At 43.5% G+C, this 13,690-nt stretch overlaps 1 protein-coding gene across 1 annotated transcript in view; it reads right to left on the reverse strand.

Annotated features, from left to right (window-relative positions):
• Positions 1–12,399: 12,399 nt before the first annotated feature.
• The window catches only part of LOC138981424 (uncharacterized), a 44,220-nt gene continuing 42,929 nt past the window's right edge, over positions 12,400–13,690 (reverse strand). The window contains exons 9-10 of the mRNA XM_070354337.1: positions 13,430–13,663; positions 12,400–12,998 (exon numbers count right to left, since the gene is read on the reverse strand). Coding sequence (XP_070210438.1) covers positions 12,400–12,998; positions 13,430–13,663 — 833 coding nt within the window. The remainder of the gene's footprint in view (positions 12,999–13,429; positions 13,664–13,690) is intronic.

Below are 13,690 nucleotides of genomic sequence, written 5' to 3' on the forward strand. Positions count from 1 at the left end.
GATAGAAACGCACATGGAGGACTCCGAATATCAGGTGATTCGAATCCAGACGAAGACATCAGAATTCCATCTTGTCAACTTCTACTGCCCCAATGATAGACACCTCGCCCTTGACACGATCCCCGCAAAGGCCTCCAACTTCATCGTGGTGGGTGACTTCAACAGTCATTCACAGAGTTGGGGATATGACCACCTGGATCGGAGAGGAGAAGAGGTGGAGAACTGGCAGGACGACAAAGGTCTCATCCTTTTGAACAGTCCCTTTGACTGCCCCACATTCTACTCCAGAAGATGGCACACTACATCAACTCCTGACCTAGCCTTCTGCACGGAAGACATGCACCAGCTAACCAGCAGAGAGGTCGGAGAACAGCTAGGTGGAAGTGACCATCGGCCAGTCTTTTTGACCCTGGGCATGGAGTCCTGCACTGAAGCTTCCTTCCCGCGGTGGAACTACAAAAGAGCGAACTGGTTCCTCTTTAGACACCGCACCAGCGAACTCACCAAAGACATCAGAGTCGAGGGTCGAGACATCAACATGGTGGCGAAGGACTTCAACATGAGCATCCTCAGAGCAGCGCGTGAGTCCATTCCCAGGGGTGCCAGGAGAGACTATAAGCCCTACTGGAGCAATGAATTGCAGGAACTGGATGATGATCTGGCAGACGCCAGAAGAGAAGCAGAAGTCAACCCGTCACAAAACAACAACATCCGCCTCCAGGAAGCCAAAGCCAAATTTCTCAAAAAGAAGCTACAGGCAAGACGGAGAAGCTGGCAAGAGAAAACAAGCTCTCTGAACCTTGAGAAGGATGGCAGAAAGCTCTGGAGGCTCACCAAGCAGTTGAATGATGAGAACACCAGCAGAGGAAAGATCACATTAGAAGAGAACGGGAAGGTGCTAACTGGAAAGCATGCTGCCAACCAATTTGCTGAAAGCTATGCAGCTGAGAGCAACCTCCATGTTAGCCCCGAGAAACAGAGAGAAGCAAGAAGAGAGAAAAGAGAGAGACCTGCCAGACAGTCGACAGTGGACGCCATGAGTCAACCACTCACACTCCACGAGCTGCACTCAGCTCTGAAAAAGTCAAAGGCGAAGAAGTCCCCTGGCCCAGACGGCATCACCAACGAGATGCTAACCCACCTTGGTAGTGCAGCAGAGAACAAGCTACTCGAGGTCTTCAACAGCAGCTGGCAAGAAGGATCGCTACCACAACTCTGGCGAGAAGCGATCATAATCCCCATCTTAATAAAAGGGAAGGATCCAAAGAAGGCCACCAGCTATCGCCCAATCAGCCTCACCAGCTGTGTTGTGAAGACCCTGGAGAGAATTGTGAACGAGCGCCTCAGGTGGTACCTGGAATCCAGGAACCTCCTCGCCCCTGAACAAGCTGGATTCCGACAGTTCCGCAGCACTGAAGATCAGGTCACTTACCTGGCGCAAGAAGTTGAAGATGCCTTTCAGGAACAGAAGCTGGTCTTCGTCACCTGGATAGATCTTCAGAAGGCCTTTGACAAGGTCTGGAAAGATGGACTCCTTGTAAAACTGCTGAGGAAAGGCGTGTCCAGCAACATGTACCAGTGGATTCGCTCTTACCTCTATAACCGCAGGGCAAGAGTTAACGTCGACCAGACCAAAAGCAAGAAGTTCCTCCTTCGTCATGGCGTCCCTCAGGGCGGAGTCCTCTCCCCCACACTCTTCCTTCTCTTCATCGACGATCTGGTGTCTGAGATGCCCAAGGGGATCAAAGCTGCTCTCTACGCAGACGACCTTGTGATCTGGTGCAAGGAGGAGCACGCAAGTACTGCCACCTACAGAATGCAGCAAGCGGCAGATAGGCTGAACGCATGGGCAGAAGATTGGTGCGTCTCCATCAACAAGGAGAAATCCTCCACCACCCTATTCACACTGTCGCCAAAGCAGAAAGCCGGAACCATTAGGCTTGGTGGAACTCCTCTGAGAGAGGATGAAGAAGCAACGTACCTTGGTGTCACCTTTGATAGACGGCAGACCTGGAAACCACACATTGCACAGGCAGAGACGAAGGCCCGGCGCAAGCTAGCCATACTCAGGAAGCTGGCAGGTACCACCTGGGGAGCGAACGAGAAGATACTGAAGACAGTATACCAGGGAACAATCAGACCCCACCTCGAGTACGGCTCCACAGCGTGGTCAACCTCAGCCAAGACAAACCTGCAGAGCCTTGACCGTGTGCAAAACCAGGCCCTCCGACTCATCACCGGTGCAATGAAATCCACGCCCATCAAGGAAATGGAGAAGCTTACCACCATCCAACCCCTCTGTCAGAGAAGAGAAGCCAAGACTATGGTACAGGCCGAGAAGCTCAAGTGCCTACCCGACCACCCCATGAAGCACAGACTGAGCAACCTCACCAAGAACCGGCTTAAACGGAGCAGTTTTGTACACGAGAGCAAGAGACTTTCTCGACAGTACAGGGAAGTCCTTCCACAGAACACTCTACCTCTGACTCAAGAAGAAGAGGAAACCCCCAAGGCAACAGAGAAACCAGGCATCCAGATCTGCACCAGTGTTCCACATGTTACCTCAGGAGAAGATCAGAATGACACAGCTCGACAGGCACTCACCTTAGCCCTGATCGACGAACAGTACCCAAAAGAGGCGTGGATCCATGTATACACCGATGGATCAGCAACTAACGCCGTGCTCAATGGAGGTGCAGGCATTCTCATCCAGTTCCCTGGGGGACATACAGCTACATCCAGCGTTGCCACTGGCAAACACTGCACAAACTATAAAGCAGAAGCAGAAGCTCTCATGCAGGCCGCCTCCTTCGTTCAGGACTCCGCAGACCCTTGCTACCAAGTTGTCTTTCTCTCGGACGCCCTTTCAGTCCTTCAGGCCCTAGAGAACGACAAACTCCCACAGCTGGCCAAAGCATTACAGATGGTCAGACAAACCAGAAGAGTTGTCCTCCAGTGGATACCAGCACACTGTGGGATACCAGGAAATGAAAGGGCAGATGAGCTGGCAAAAGAAGGAGCCGTGGAAGACCAACCTGAAAACAGTGTCAGCTTTAGTGAGCAGAAGACAATCATAAAGGCATTGATGAGGCCAAGGACAAACAGAGATGACTACCACACAATGTCCAGAGAGCAGCAAGTCAACCTCATCAGGCTGCGTACTGGCCACAACAGGCTCAATGCTCACATGAACCGAAAGTTCAAGCTGGCGCCATCACCAACCTGTGCCTGCGGTCAAGAGGACCAAACAGCGGAACACATCTTACAGCGATGTCCCTTACTAGATGAGGAACGAAAAGAAGTGTGGCCGTCACCAACTCCCTTGCAGACCAAACTATACGGCAGTCGACAGGAGTTGGAGAAAACGACAACATTTATCACCAGTGCTGGACTGATTGTGTAACCTCTGCGAACGCCAAGAAGAAGAAGAAGAAGATCCCATCTCCCCCCTTTCCCCTATCCCATCTCCCCCTTTCCCTCGTCGCGATATAACCTTCGTGGTTGAAAACGACGTTAAACACCAAATAAAGAAAGAAAGAAAGCCCGGATGTATTTCAAGCAAACTGGGTGAATGAGTCGACTGGTGCATGCAACTTGCAGCTCTTTTGAATTGATGACGGGGAAGTGCGCTATCGAAAACAATACAACTTTGGCTTTTTAAAATGCTGGTCGACTGAGATTTCAACTATTTGATACTGTTAGTTGCTATAGATTGAGTATTGCGCGCATACACACGTACTTCCGCGACAGGGGTATTATTACATCAAATGAGCTGCATCTTACCATTGCCCAAGCAGGCAAATCTTCCAATAACCGCTGGTTTCTTTGAAAATGCCACCACTCTGTTATGTGTCACTATCAGTCATTTGTTGTGTTTTTAATTCAGAGGTAGGCTTACATAAAAACATGCTATCGCAGATACAGATTCGTATTGAAACCACAAACGGACGACTAAATTCATCACGTATGTAACTTCAAAAAAGGAAAGTTGGTCACACGGGGCCACGTTGACTCGGGGGTTGAATAAACAACGAGAACTGATGTGTGGTTTACGCACGGTAAATAGCCATTCAAGCCAACTGTGTCATTCAATGCTGTTAATGCTATTGTGAGTGCATGTGTTCCATTAGGTTAGAATTGCTTATTGGCTCACGTAAGTGTAGCCTATGCGATCGTAACTTTGTCTGTCTGTGCGTGCGTGCGTATGTGCGTATGTGCGTGCGTGCTTGCGTGCGTGCGTGTGTATGTCTGTGGTAGAAACTCTAACATTTGAAGACGTCACATTACATTGACGTCACATTATGATGTAAGAGGGTTAGACGTCACGCGAAGGAAGTACTGAAAGTCTCGGTCATTATTATTTTGAGCGGGCCGAGACTAGTGTACATGCAGACAGACAGATCTAGATCTAGTGTCTCACTTTCTTGCACAGTTTCACCTATGAAACAGTTTATGCTCTTTCTGTGTGTGTGTGTGTGTGTGTGTGTGTGTGTGTGTGTGTGTGTGTGTGTGTGTGTGTGTGTGTGTGTGTGACGGAGTGATTGAGTTTGTGTTACTGTTTGTCGATTTCTTACGTGAGCCTTGATGGCTTCGCCTCTTGTTTTGTGAAAGATTCCATCGTTTTGTAAACCTTATGTCAGGCGGAGTGGGGCTTTAACAACAAAAAAATCCTTTCTTTCATTTGAACACTAGTGTAACTTACCATAATTATGGACTCGTTTGCTAGTAGAACTATATAATACTAGATGAATACCCGCTTCGCCGGATTCGCCGGGAAGAAGTAGAGCCGAATACCCGGCTTGAGTGGCGCACCGTACGACCGGCTTCGCCGGATCCGAACCATGGACCCACCAAGCTTAGGTCCTACCCAGATTCGTGGAATGGGAACAGCAGGAAAATGATTCAGTGGCCATAATGCCATTCCTGATCATATCATGTCGTGTTCCATCCTTGTCGACGACGCCGAATGTGCCGAAACACCACATTCACCTTTGGAGGCGAAGTCCACTCAAACAGGATTGAGAAATTTAGAGCTTATCTCTAAGCCCTTTTAAACTGTTATGGCTTTTCAGAGGAAGGCCAGAACATATAACTGAAAACGAAGCTCTCGCTGCACTTAAACAAATGAAATCTGGGTCGGCCCCTGGGGTTGATGGTATTACTGTAGAATTTTTGAAAGTGTTTTGGACCCGCATCAGAACATTGTTAATTGCGTCTTTTAATGCAAGTTTTGACGATGGAAAATTGTCCTCCACGCAGCGCAAAGCTGTCATTACCCTTATACACAAGGGAAAGGATTTGCCTAAAAATGAATTAAAGAACTGGAGACCCATCTCCCTTACAAACAGCGATTATAAACTGATAGCCAAGTGTTTGGCAAAAAGGTTAGGAAGCGTTATTGGTGATATTGTTCAGAAAGATCAAGTCGGTTACATTAAAGGCAGAAAAGTATCTACAATATTAAGGCTAATTGATGATGTAATCGAACAGTCACACGAGTTAAATCAACCTGGTCTGTTGGTCGCAATTGACTGTGTTCAAGCGTACGATAGTATTTCAAAAGAGTTTATTATTAAAACCTTTCAAAAATTCGGGTTTGGGCCAGAATTTGTTCAATGGGTGACTGTGTTAATGAACGACACGGTTAGCTCAGTGCAGTATTGTGGATGGTTGTCTGATTTTTTTGATGTGAAAGCCGGGATTCGTCAAGGGTGCCCGTTTTCAGGCCCTTCAATCAGGAGTGGGCTTATGATATGCTGGGTGATCTTAGAATAACCCTTTTTAGCGGATGAGCGTATGATACGAAGAGCGGGGCACGAGGTGAGTGTCTGCAGAAAAAATGTAATAACTCCTAAAATACTAATTATCCTGCAACCATATTACAGTTGTCAAAACCCGAAATGTAGCGCTACTTATTCACGTTGCTCTTTTTACAAAAAAATGCGTATCTATTGAATAACTATCCAAAACACAAGGCAGGTCGCTGATTTGTGGTCGGGTGCTCTTATGAAATACCCCCCTGTGCGCTTATGATAGCTTGATTTTTCGGATCGGATGCGCTTATGACTGGTTTTTCGCTGCGCTGCCTAGTTTTTTGCTTGATGACCTGAATGATCTTAATTAAATGTTCTCATTTTACAGATCATGGATTATAGATGTTACCATTGTGGAGAAGGGTTCTCCATCTTCAAAGAAATCATAACCCACACAGTTGATAAACATGAAGCACATAAGCTTCGGTTTTGTTCAGCTTAACACGGAGACAGGCAAGCGGAGGCTATGCACAAAAGCATTCGATTTTTCACCAAAAGAGTGCGCTGAGAAAGGCTGCATAATAGTTGTAACCGATCAAAACAAAATAACAGTGGATAAAATTCCAAATTCCATTGGGCTTACTCCAGCATCTCAGAATGGCAATCAAGAGGCTCAAGAGCCTACGCCAGTGTCTCAGAATGACGATAAACATTCCCAAGAGCACACTCCTAGTGCGGTTAACTATTTTGTGAATAACCTTGCCGAAAAGGCTGGACAAATTCTGGCTGAAAACGGCTTGATAAGTGAATGGATTAGTTTTCATCAAATGATAATTCAAGGACATTTTCCCCTTGATAATATTGCCTTTCGGTTATTTCTTGACGTTGTGAACTATTACGCCACTGGAGACCAAAAAAAATGAGATACAGTAAAGAGTCCCTTCTGTTTTGGCACACAGGCTATCGCTTATTCCATGGCAGATTCATTCGCTTCACGAATGGAAGAGAAGCTGAAGAAGATAGAAAGCTGGCACAACATGGGGATAATCTTTTGACAGGTGCTGGAGCGGATACAGATGAAACAGAAGTTCGAGTGGATATGACAGAAGCTGAGACCAAACCTGGAGTGGATACAGATGAAACAGAAGATCGAGTGGATATGACAGAAGCTGAGACCAAACCTGGAGTGGATACAGATGAAACAGAAGATCGAGTGGATATGACAGAAGCTGAGACCAAACCTGGAGTGGATACAGATGAAACAGAAGATCGAGTGGATATGACAGAAGCTGAGACCAAACCTGGAGTGGATACAGATGAAACAGAAGATCGAGTGGATATGACAGAAGCTGAGACCAAACCTGGAGTGGATACAGATGAAACAGAAGATCGAGTGGATATGACAGAAGCTGAGACCAAACCTGGAGTGGATACAGATGAAACAGAAGATCGAGTGGATATGACAGAAGCTGAGACCAAACCTGGAGTGGATACAGATGAAACAGAAGATCGAGTGGATATGACAGAAGCTGAGACCAAACCTGGAGCGGATACAGATGAAACAGAAGATCGAGTGGATATGACAGAAGCTGAGACCAAACCTGGAGTGGATACAGATCTATGAGAGAACCTGGAGTGAAAAGAACCAAGACAAAAAGTGAAAAATGTGATTTTGACAGAGCATACAATATAAATGTTGCTGTACCCAGCCTTCAGAGATTATCCAAAGAATCCAGTAACAAGCCGAAAATTTCTCCCGGCATACTAAATTAATAGGTAACATGCGCCTTGAGTCGCCTTGTGTGGTGAGATACGTGCGCGATATAAATCCTCGTAAATAAAATTAAAAAAAAATAAAATAAATGTGTGGAACACTTTTCTCAAAACACCAAATCGAAACTGGTCAAAGTTGCCCTTGATGGAAAAAAGATAAATTCCTCTTTAACAGCCTGTCATGGTGACATAGATCTTTGGGGGTGTGAAACCCCACCGACATACAACGAAAACGTTTCAAGAAAAGAGGAGGAACTTCACATTATCAAAGAGAAAATCGCAAAGGTAAAAAACAAGGACTTGCAACCTGCTGACCTGCACTCCGTTGTAAAAATCCTCAGCTCCAGAGTACAGGACCTGCGTAAATCGTCTGTCATGAAGAAAGAAACAGTCAATCGGTTAAAATCCAAGTGTGCCCAGGATTGGAGGTCATCCAAATACGCGTATCCGCTCCAGCACTTGTCAAAAGATTGTCCCCATGTTGTGCCAGCTTTCTATCTTCTTCAGCTTCTCTTCCATTCATGAAGCGAATGAATCTGCCATGGAATAAGCGATAGCCTGTGTGCCAAAACAGAAGGGACTCTTTACTGTATCTCATTCTTTTTTTGTCTCCAGTGGCGTAATAGTTCACAACGTCAAGAAATAACCGAAAGGCAATATTATCAAGGGGAAAATGTCCTTGAATTATCATTTGATGAAAACTAATCCATTCACTTATCAAGCCGTTTTCAGCCAGAATTTGTCCAGCCTTTTCGGCAAGGTTATTCACAAAATAGTTAACCGCACTAGGAGTGTGCTCTTGGGGATGTTTATCGTCATTCTGAGACACTGGCGTAGGCTCTTGAGCCTCTTGATTGCCATTCTGAGATGCTGGAGTAAGCCCAATGGAATTTGGAATTTTATCCACTATTATTTTGTTTTGATCGGTTGCAACTATTTTGCAGCCTTTCTCAGCGCACTCTTTTGGTGAAAAATCGAATGCTTTTGTGCATAGCCTCCGCTTGCCTGTCTCCGTGTTAAGCTGAACAAAACAATACCGAAGCTTATGTGCTTTATGTTTTTCAACTGTGTGGGTTATGATTTCTTTGAAGATGGAGAACCCTTCTCCACAATGGTAACATCTATAATCCATGATCTGTTAATGAGAACATTTAATTAAGATCATTCAGGTCATCAAGCAAAAAACTAGGCAGCGCAGCGAAAAACCAGTCATAAGCGCATCCGATCCGAAAAATCAAGCTATCATAAGCGCACAGGGGGTATTTCATAAGAGCACCCGACCACAAATCAGCGACCTGCCTTATGTTTTGGATAGTTATTCAATAGATACGCATTTTTTTGTAAAAAGAGCAACGTGAATAAGTAGCGCTACATTTCGGGTTTTGACAACTGTAATATGGTTGCAGGATAATTAGTATTTTAGGAGTTATTACATTTTTTCTGCAGACACTCACCTCGTGCCCCGCTCTTCGTATCATACGCTCATCCGCTAAAATGGGTTATTCTAAGATCACCCAGCATATCATAAGCCCACCCCTGATTGAAGGGCCTGGTTTTCATGTTTGGACTTTGTACTGGCCATTGGATTGTTGGCATCAAAAATAAGACAGAGTAGACGTATTAGAGGAATCTCGTTATGGAATAATGTTGATATTGCAACCGTTATTAAAATTGCCCTGTATGCAGACGATATCACCCTTTTTTTAAAGGATGACATTGGTATGTGTTGTGCACTCGAAATAATGAATGACTTTTCTAGCTTTTCAGGTTTACGGATACATAAGAGGAAGTCTGAGGCGATGTGGTTGGGTAGTAGGAAAAATTGTGATGAAACATTTTATAATTTTTTTTGGAAGAAAAAGTTGTAGATTTTGGGTGTGTATTTTTGTCATGATAAGAGTGCTTCTTTGGTAGAAGATAACTGGACTGGAAGAATAAGGAATATTAAGCGATTGATATGTGCATGGGAGAAGCGAAATTTGAGCATTGTAGGGAAAATATGTATTGTGAAAACGTTTTTAATTTCACAATTTGTGTATATTATGCAAGCGTTTGTATTACCTGACTGTGTTTTGAATGAAGTCAATACCTTATTGTTTAGATTTTTGTGGCGAAAAAGAGATTGTAATCGGAAGGCCTTTGAAAAGGTGAAAAGAAGCGTTTTATGTTTTAAAATTGAAAAAGGTGGTTTAAAAATGATCGATATTAGGCAAATGCAAATCTCTTTTTTATTACAATGGGTTTCACAACTTACTACATCAAATGAAAATGATAATTGGAGTTTCACTCCAAAGATGATGTATTTGCGTTTTGGAAAACATTTTGAATGTTTCTTATCGAATGTAAACAGTGCAAGATTTAAAGGGTTAGACCTAGTGAAATCACACTTTTGGAAAGCAGTATTAAAATATTGGCTGGATAATAACCACTACGATCGTGGGACAATCGGGCCGATTTTATTATGGAATAATGCATGCATAACGTATAGTGGCAAAGTTTTATTTTTTGAGAGTTGGATACAACGAGGTGTATTGGTATTAACTGACATTGTACGTTCGGGAGATATATTATCATATCAAGATATATGTGATTTGATTGGATATTCGCCAAACCGAATTCTTGAATATAATGTTGTAAAAGCTGCTGTGTCATTATTTATGAGGAAAAATGCTGTAAATATGACTGATGATGTTTGTATTACCTTACCACTGTTTAACGGCAAAAATGTGTTAAGTGCCAGCGAATACAGGAAAGAGATTATTAATATGAAAACAGATGTACCATGTTCCGGAGGATTTTGGAAGAGAAAGTTTAATGTAGAAATTGATGAACGATCCTGGATAGTTGCCTATCAGTCAACACAAGAGACTAGATTAAGAGTTTTACACTGGAAAATTATGCACAACATTTATCCGACCAACATTCTCCTGTGTAAAATGAAAGTAACGGAAACTAATAAATGTAATTACTGCTGTGGTGTAACTGATTTCATTGAACACTTCTTTTTTGAATGCCCGGTTGTATACAAATTCTGGAAGTTTATTGAAGAATTTATTTTTCGTACTTTAGAAATTAAGATTATTTTGAATGTTAGTGATGTTTTATTTGGTATGCATTTTGTAATGGTGAGAAAGGCAACTATGTATAAATTGAACCACATTATCTTAATCGGAAAGATGTGCGTAAGTATATATAAAAAAACAAATTCGTTTTTACCGTTGGAAAGTATTTTTAATAGGCAGTTACAGATAAGAAGCATTTTTGTGTGAGTGTTCGAAGAACAAAACGTTAAAAAAGTTAGCTTGTTGTTCTCGATAAGTTGTATTTAATTCATTGTATGAGATATTGTTAATTGTTGTTATTTATGTGAATAAAATTGTTTGAATGAAAAAAAAAAAAAAAAAGAACATACAGCCACTTAGAATTAATATTAAAAGTCCTACGGTTTTGAGCCATTAAGGACTTGAGTGTTTGTCCGCTTTCATAAAAAAAATAAGGAGAGGAGGGGGCAGGGGGTGGGGTTGAGATGATAATGCTCTGTGGAATTCGTTAAAATGAAAAGTAGTTAACAGCCACAGTTAAAATTAATATTAAAAGTCCTACGGTTTTGAGCCATTAAGGACTTGAGTGTTTGTCCGCTTTCAAAAAGAGGAAAGAAAGAAACAAAAAATAAGGAGAGGAGGGCAGGGGGTGGGGTTGAGTTGATAATGCTCTGTGGAATTTGTTAAAATGAAAAGTAGTTAAGATGTTTCTTGGTAAGAATTATAAGTCTGTATTCTATATCTTGAATAACGGGTTTGTAAAATGATTTTTTTTTTTAATTCAAATCGAGTTAAAAAGTGGAACCTTTCAGGATCACCAATAAAACCAAATAGATGAGCAAGTAAGAGGAACACGAACAATAAATCTCAAAACTTTTTACAAATAAAAGGATTAAGATGTAAGCCACGAAGGCCGTGGTAATAAAAACAATATGTACAGTTTGGCGACTAGTGGGCCTAGGGTGAGGATATGTTGTCTAGAGGGTAGTCGCTAGAATCAGGAGGGATGGCGGGAGCCACTCAGTTAACAGCCACATCAAAGCCACCAGACCACATCACACACAGAACTCTACAATACACAGGTGTTGCCTACACACCCACACAAACACACACACACATACACACACACACACACACACACACACACACACACCCACACAAACACACACACACACACACAGAGAAGCCGTATATATATATCTATATGTATAAATATATAGAGATAGATGACAGTGTATTTTTCGCGTGGCTATAAATTGATTCGACCTTTGCACTTTTACAGTGAGGACAACTTACGGGTGCAAGGAAAGCGTTCTGGACACTGCGGTGACCTTCTAAAAATAGTAACGGAACGGGAATATCCGAAGCTGCTTCTCATACCGTAGCGCGCCATACGAAGGAAGGGAGGTAAACGCTGAAAACACTGGAGAAGATAAGGAAGAGTTACTGGTAGTGGATCCAGATAAAAAAAACTAAATCGGTTCAGCGCTGCGCGCTGAGAGCACGTGTTGAAATATCTCATCGACCAGGTTGTGTCCCGGGTGTACGTGAATATGGCCACCAAATTTGAAACAGATCCATCGAGAACCTTGGCCGCGCATCGTGAACAGACACACAGACACAGAGACACAAGTCGTATATATATATAGATGTCATGCTGTGTTCAAAACGGTTCTAAGAATTGTGTTAGAAAGTGGAACACTTCAGTTAAGAATGTTGTATGTTGAAAGCTTTTGGAACTATTTTCAAGACAAGAATGATAGATTTGAACGTGCGAACCCCCCCCCCCCACACACACACACACACACGTAATCATATACGTGTTTCTCATACTAGGTGTTGGTTTTTTTCACCTCACGAATCTCGATAGCCTCCTCCACCGCCGCTGTGGCCACAGTGTTGATCTTGTCAAGGAGCTCTTTAGCGATGCTCTTCATGCCAACCACAACAAAGGCACTCTCCTCTGGCACTAAAAAAAACGTGGCTCCTTTAGGGCTGGCGATGTTTGCCGACCTCACAACAGTCTCCACTTCAGGCCAAATCTGCTGCACCAGATGACGCTTGAGGACGTCAATCATCCCCAGAAACTCTCCCGCTACCTGCTGGACATCCGTGGCCCAGGTGCGAGCAAGGATGCGAGCCTTGGGGACTGACGGGTTCAGGCTGCAAGCGATGCTTAAGTTGTCCCCCTCAAACTTCACCTCTGCATGGCTGTTGGAGAGCTGCTGAAGAAAGCCGGCCTTAATTTCCTGGGACTGACGGAGAAAGGCAACTTTGTAAGGATCTACGTTGGTCATCACCACAGGCTTGGGTGCGGTGAATGCGGTGGGGTCCTGACTTCCCCCAGACTGACCCAGACACTCCATGTAGCGTTTCACCGACAGCTGAGCCCCATCAATCTTGTGTGGCTTCTGCAGCACTCCGTCTAGAACTGAAAGTCAAATATACAATGTCTGTGGATGTACACTCGTGGAAAAAACAGGCAGACATAAATCGAGATGCAGACATGTATAGACAGACAGACAAATGCATGAACATGCAGACAGAGGGACAGACACAGATGAACAAATTTTAACCAAAATATTGTCTGCTGAAAGTAGATAGAGGGAGTCATTAAGTCTAGAAGATTTCCTCTCACTACCAACTTAATGTACTACATCTGTAGTTCAGTAATCACCAGAAGCTTGTTGCGGATAAAACAAATTGGTGTTAACTTCAAACGCTGTCATCAAAATAAACAGATGGACAGGACATTAGAGTTTCTAAATAACAAGTCATCCAAGATATGAGTATAGCAAATTTTATATGCACACAGAAGTTTCATTTGCATCTCCTAATCCAAATTTCACAGCCATAACTCACCATCATGATCTTCAAAGAAGACGAAACACTTGTTCTCCTCTGGCACCATCTCTACTTTCTCCACAGCACCCCCTCCACTGCGCTTGTTCTCAAAGTACAGCTCCACAGTGTCCTCTGTCGTCCTGTCATTGAGATTTTCCACAAGCAGACAGTTGGAGATTGGAACCTTGGCCACAGTCAGCTGCCGTCCTTCCAACTTCCTCTTCTGGCAGAACTGTGCAGTCTTGACTAGATCTAAGGGAAAACACATGTATGTTGCCA

This window comes from Littorina saxatilis, linkage group LG12 (assembly GCF_037325665.1).
Source record: "Littorina saxatilis isolate snail1 linkage group LG12, US_GU_Lsax_2.0, whole genome shotgun sequence".
Taxonomy (NCBI): Eukaryota; Metazoa; Mollusca; class Gastropoda; order Littorinimorpha; family Littorinidae; genus Littorina; species Littorina saxatilis.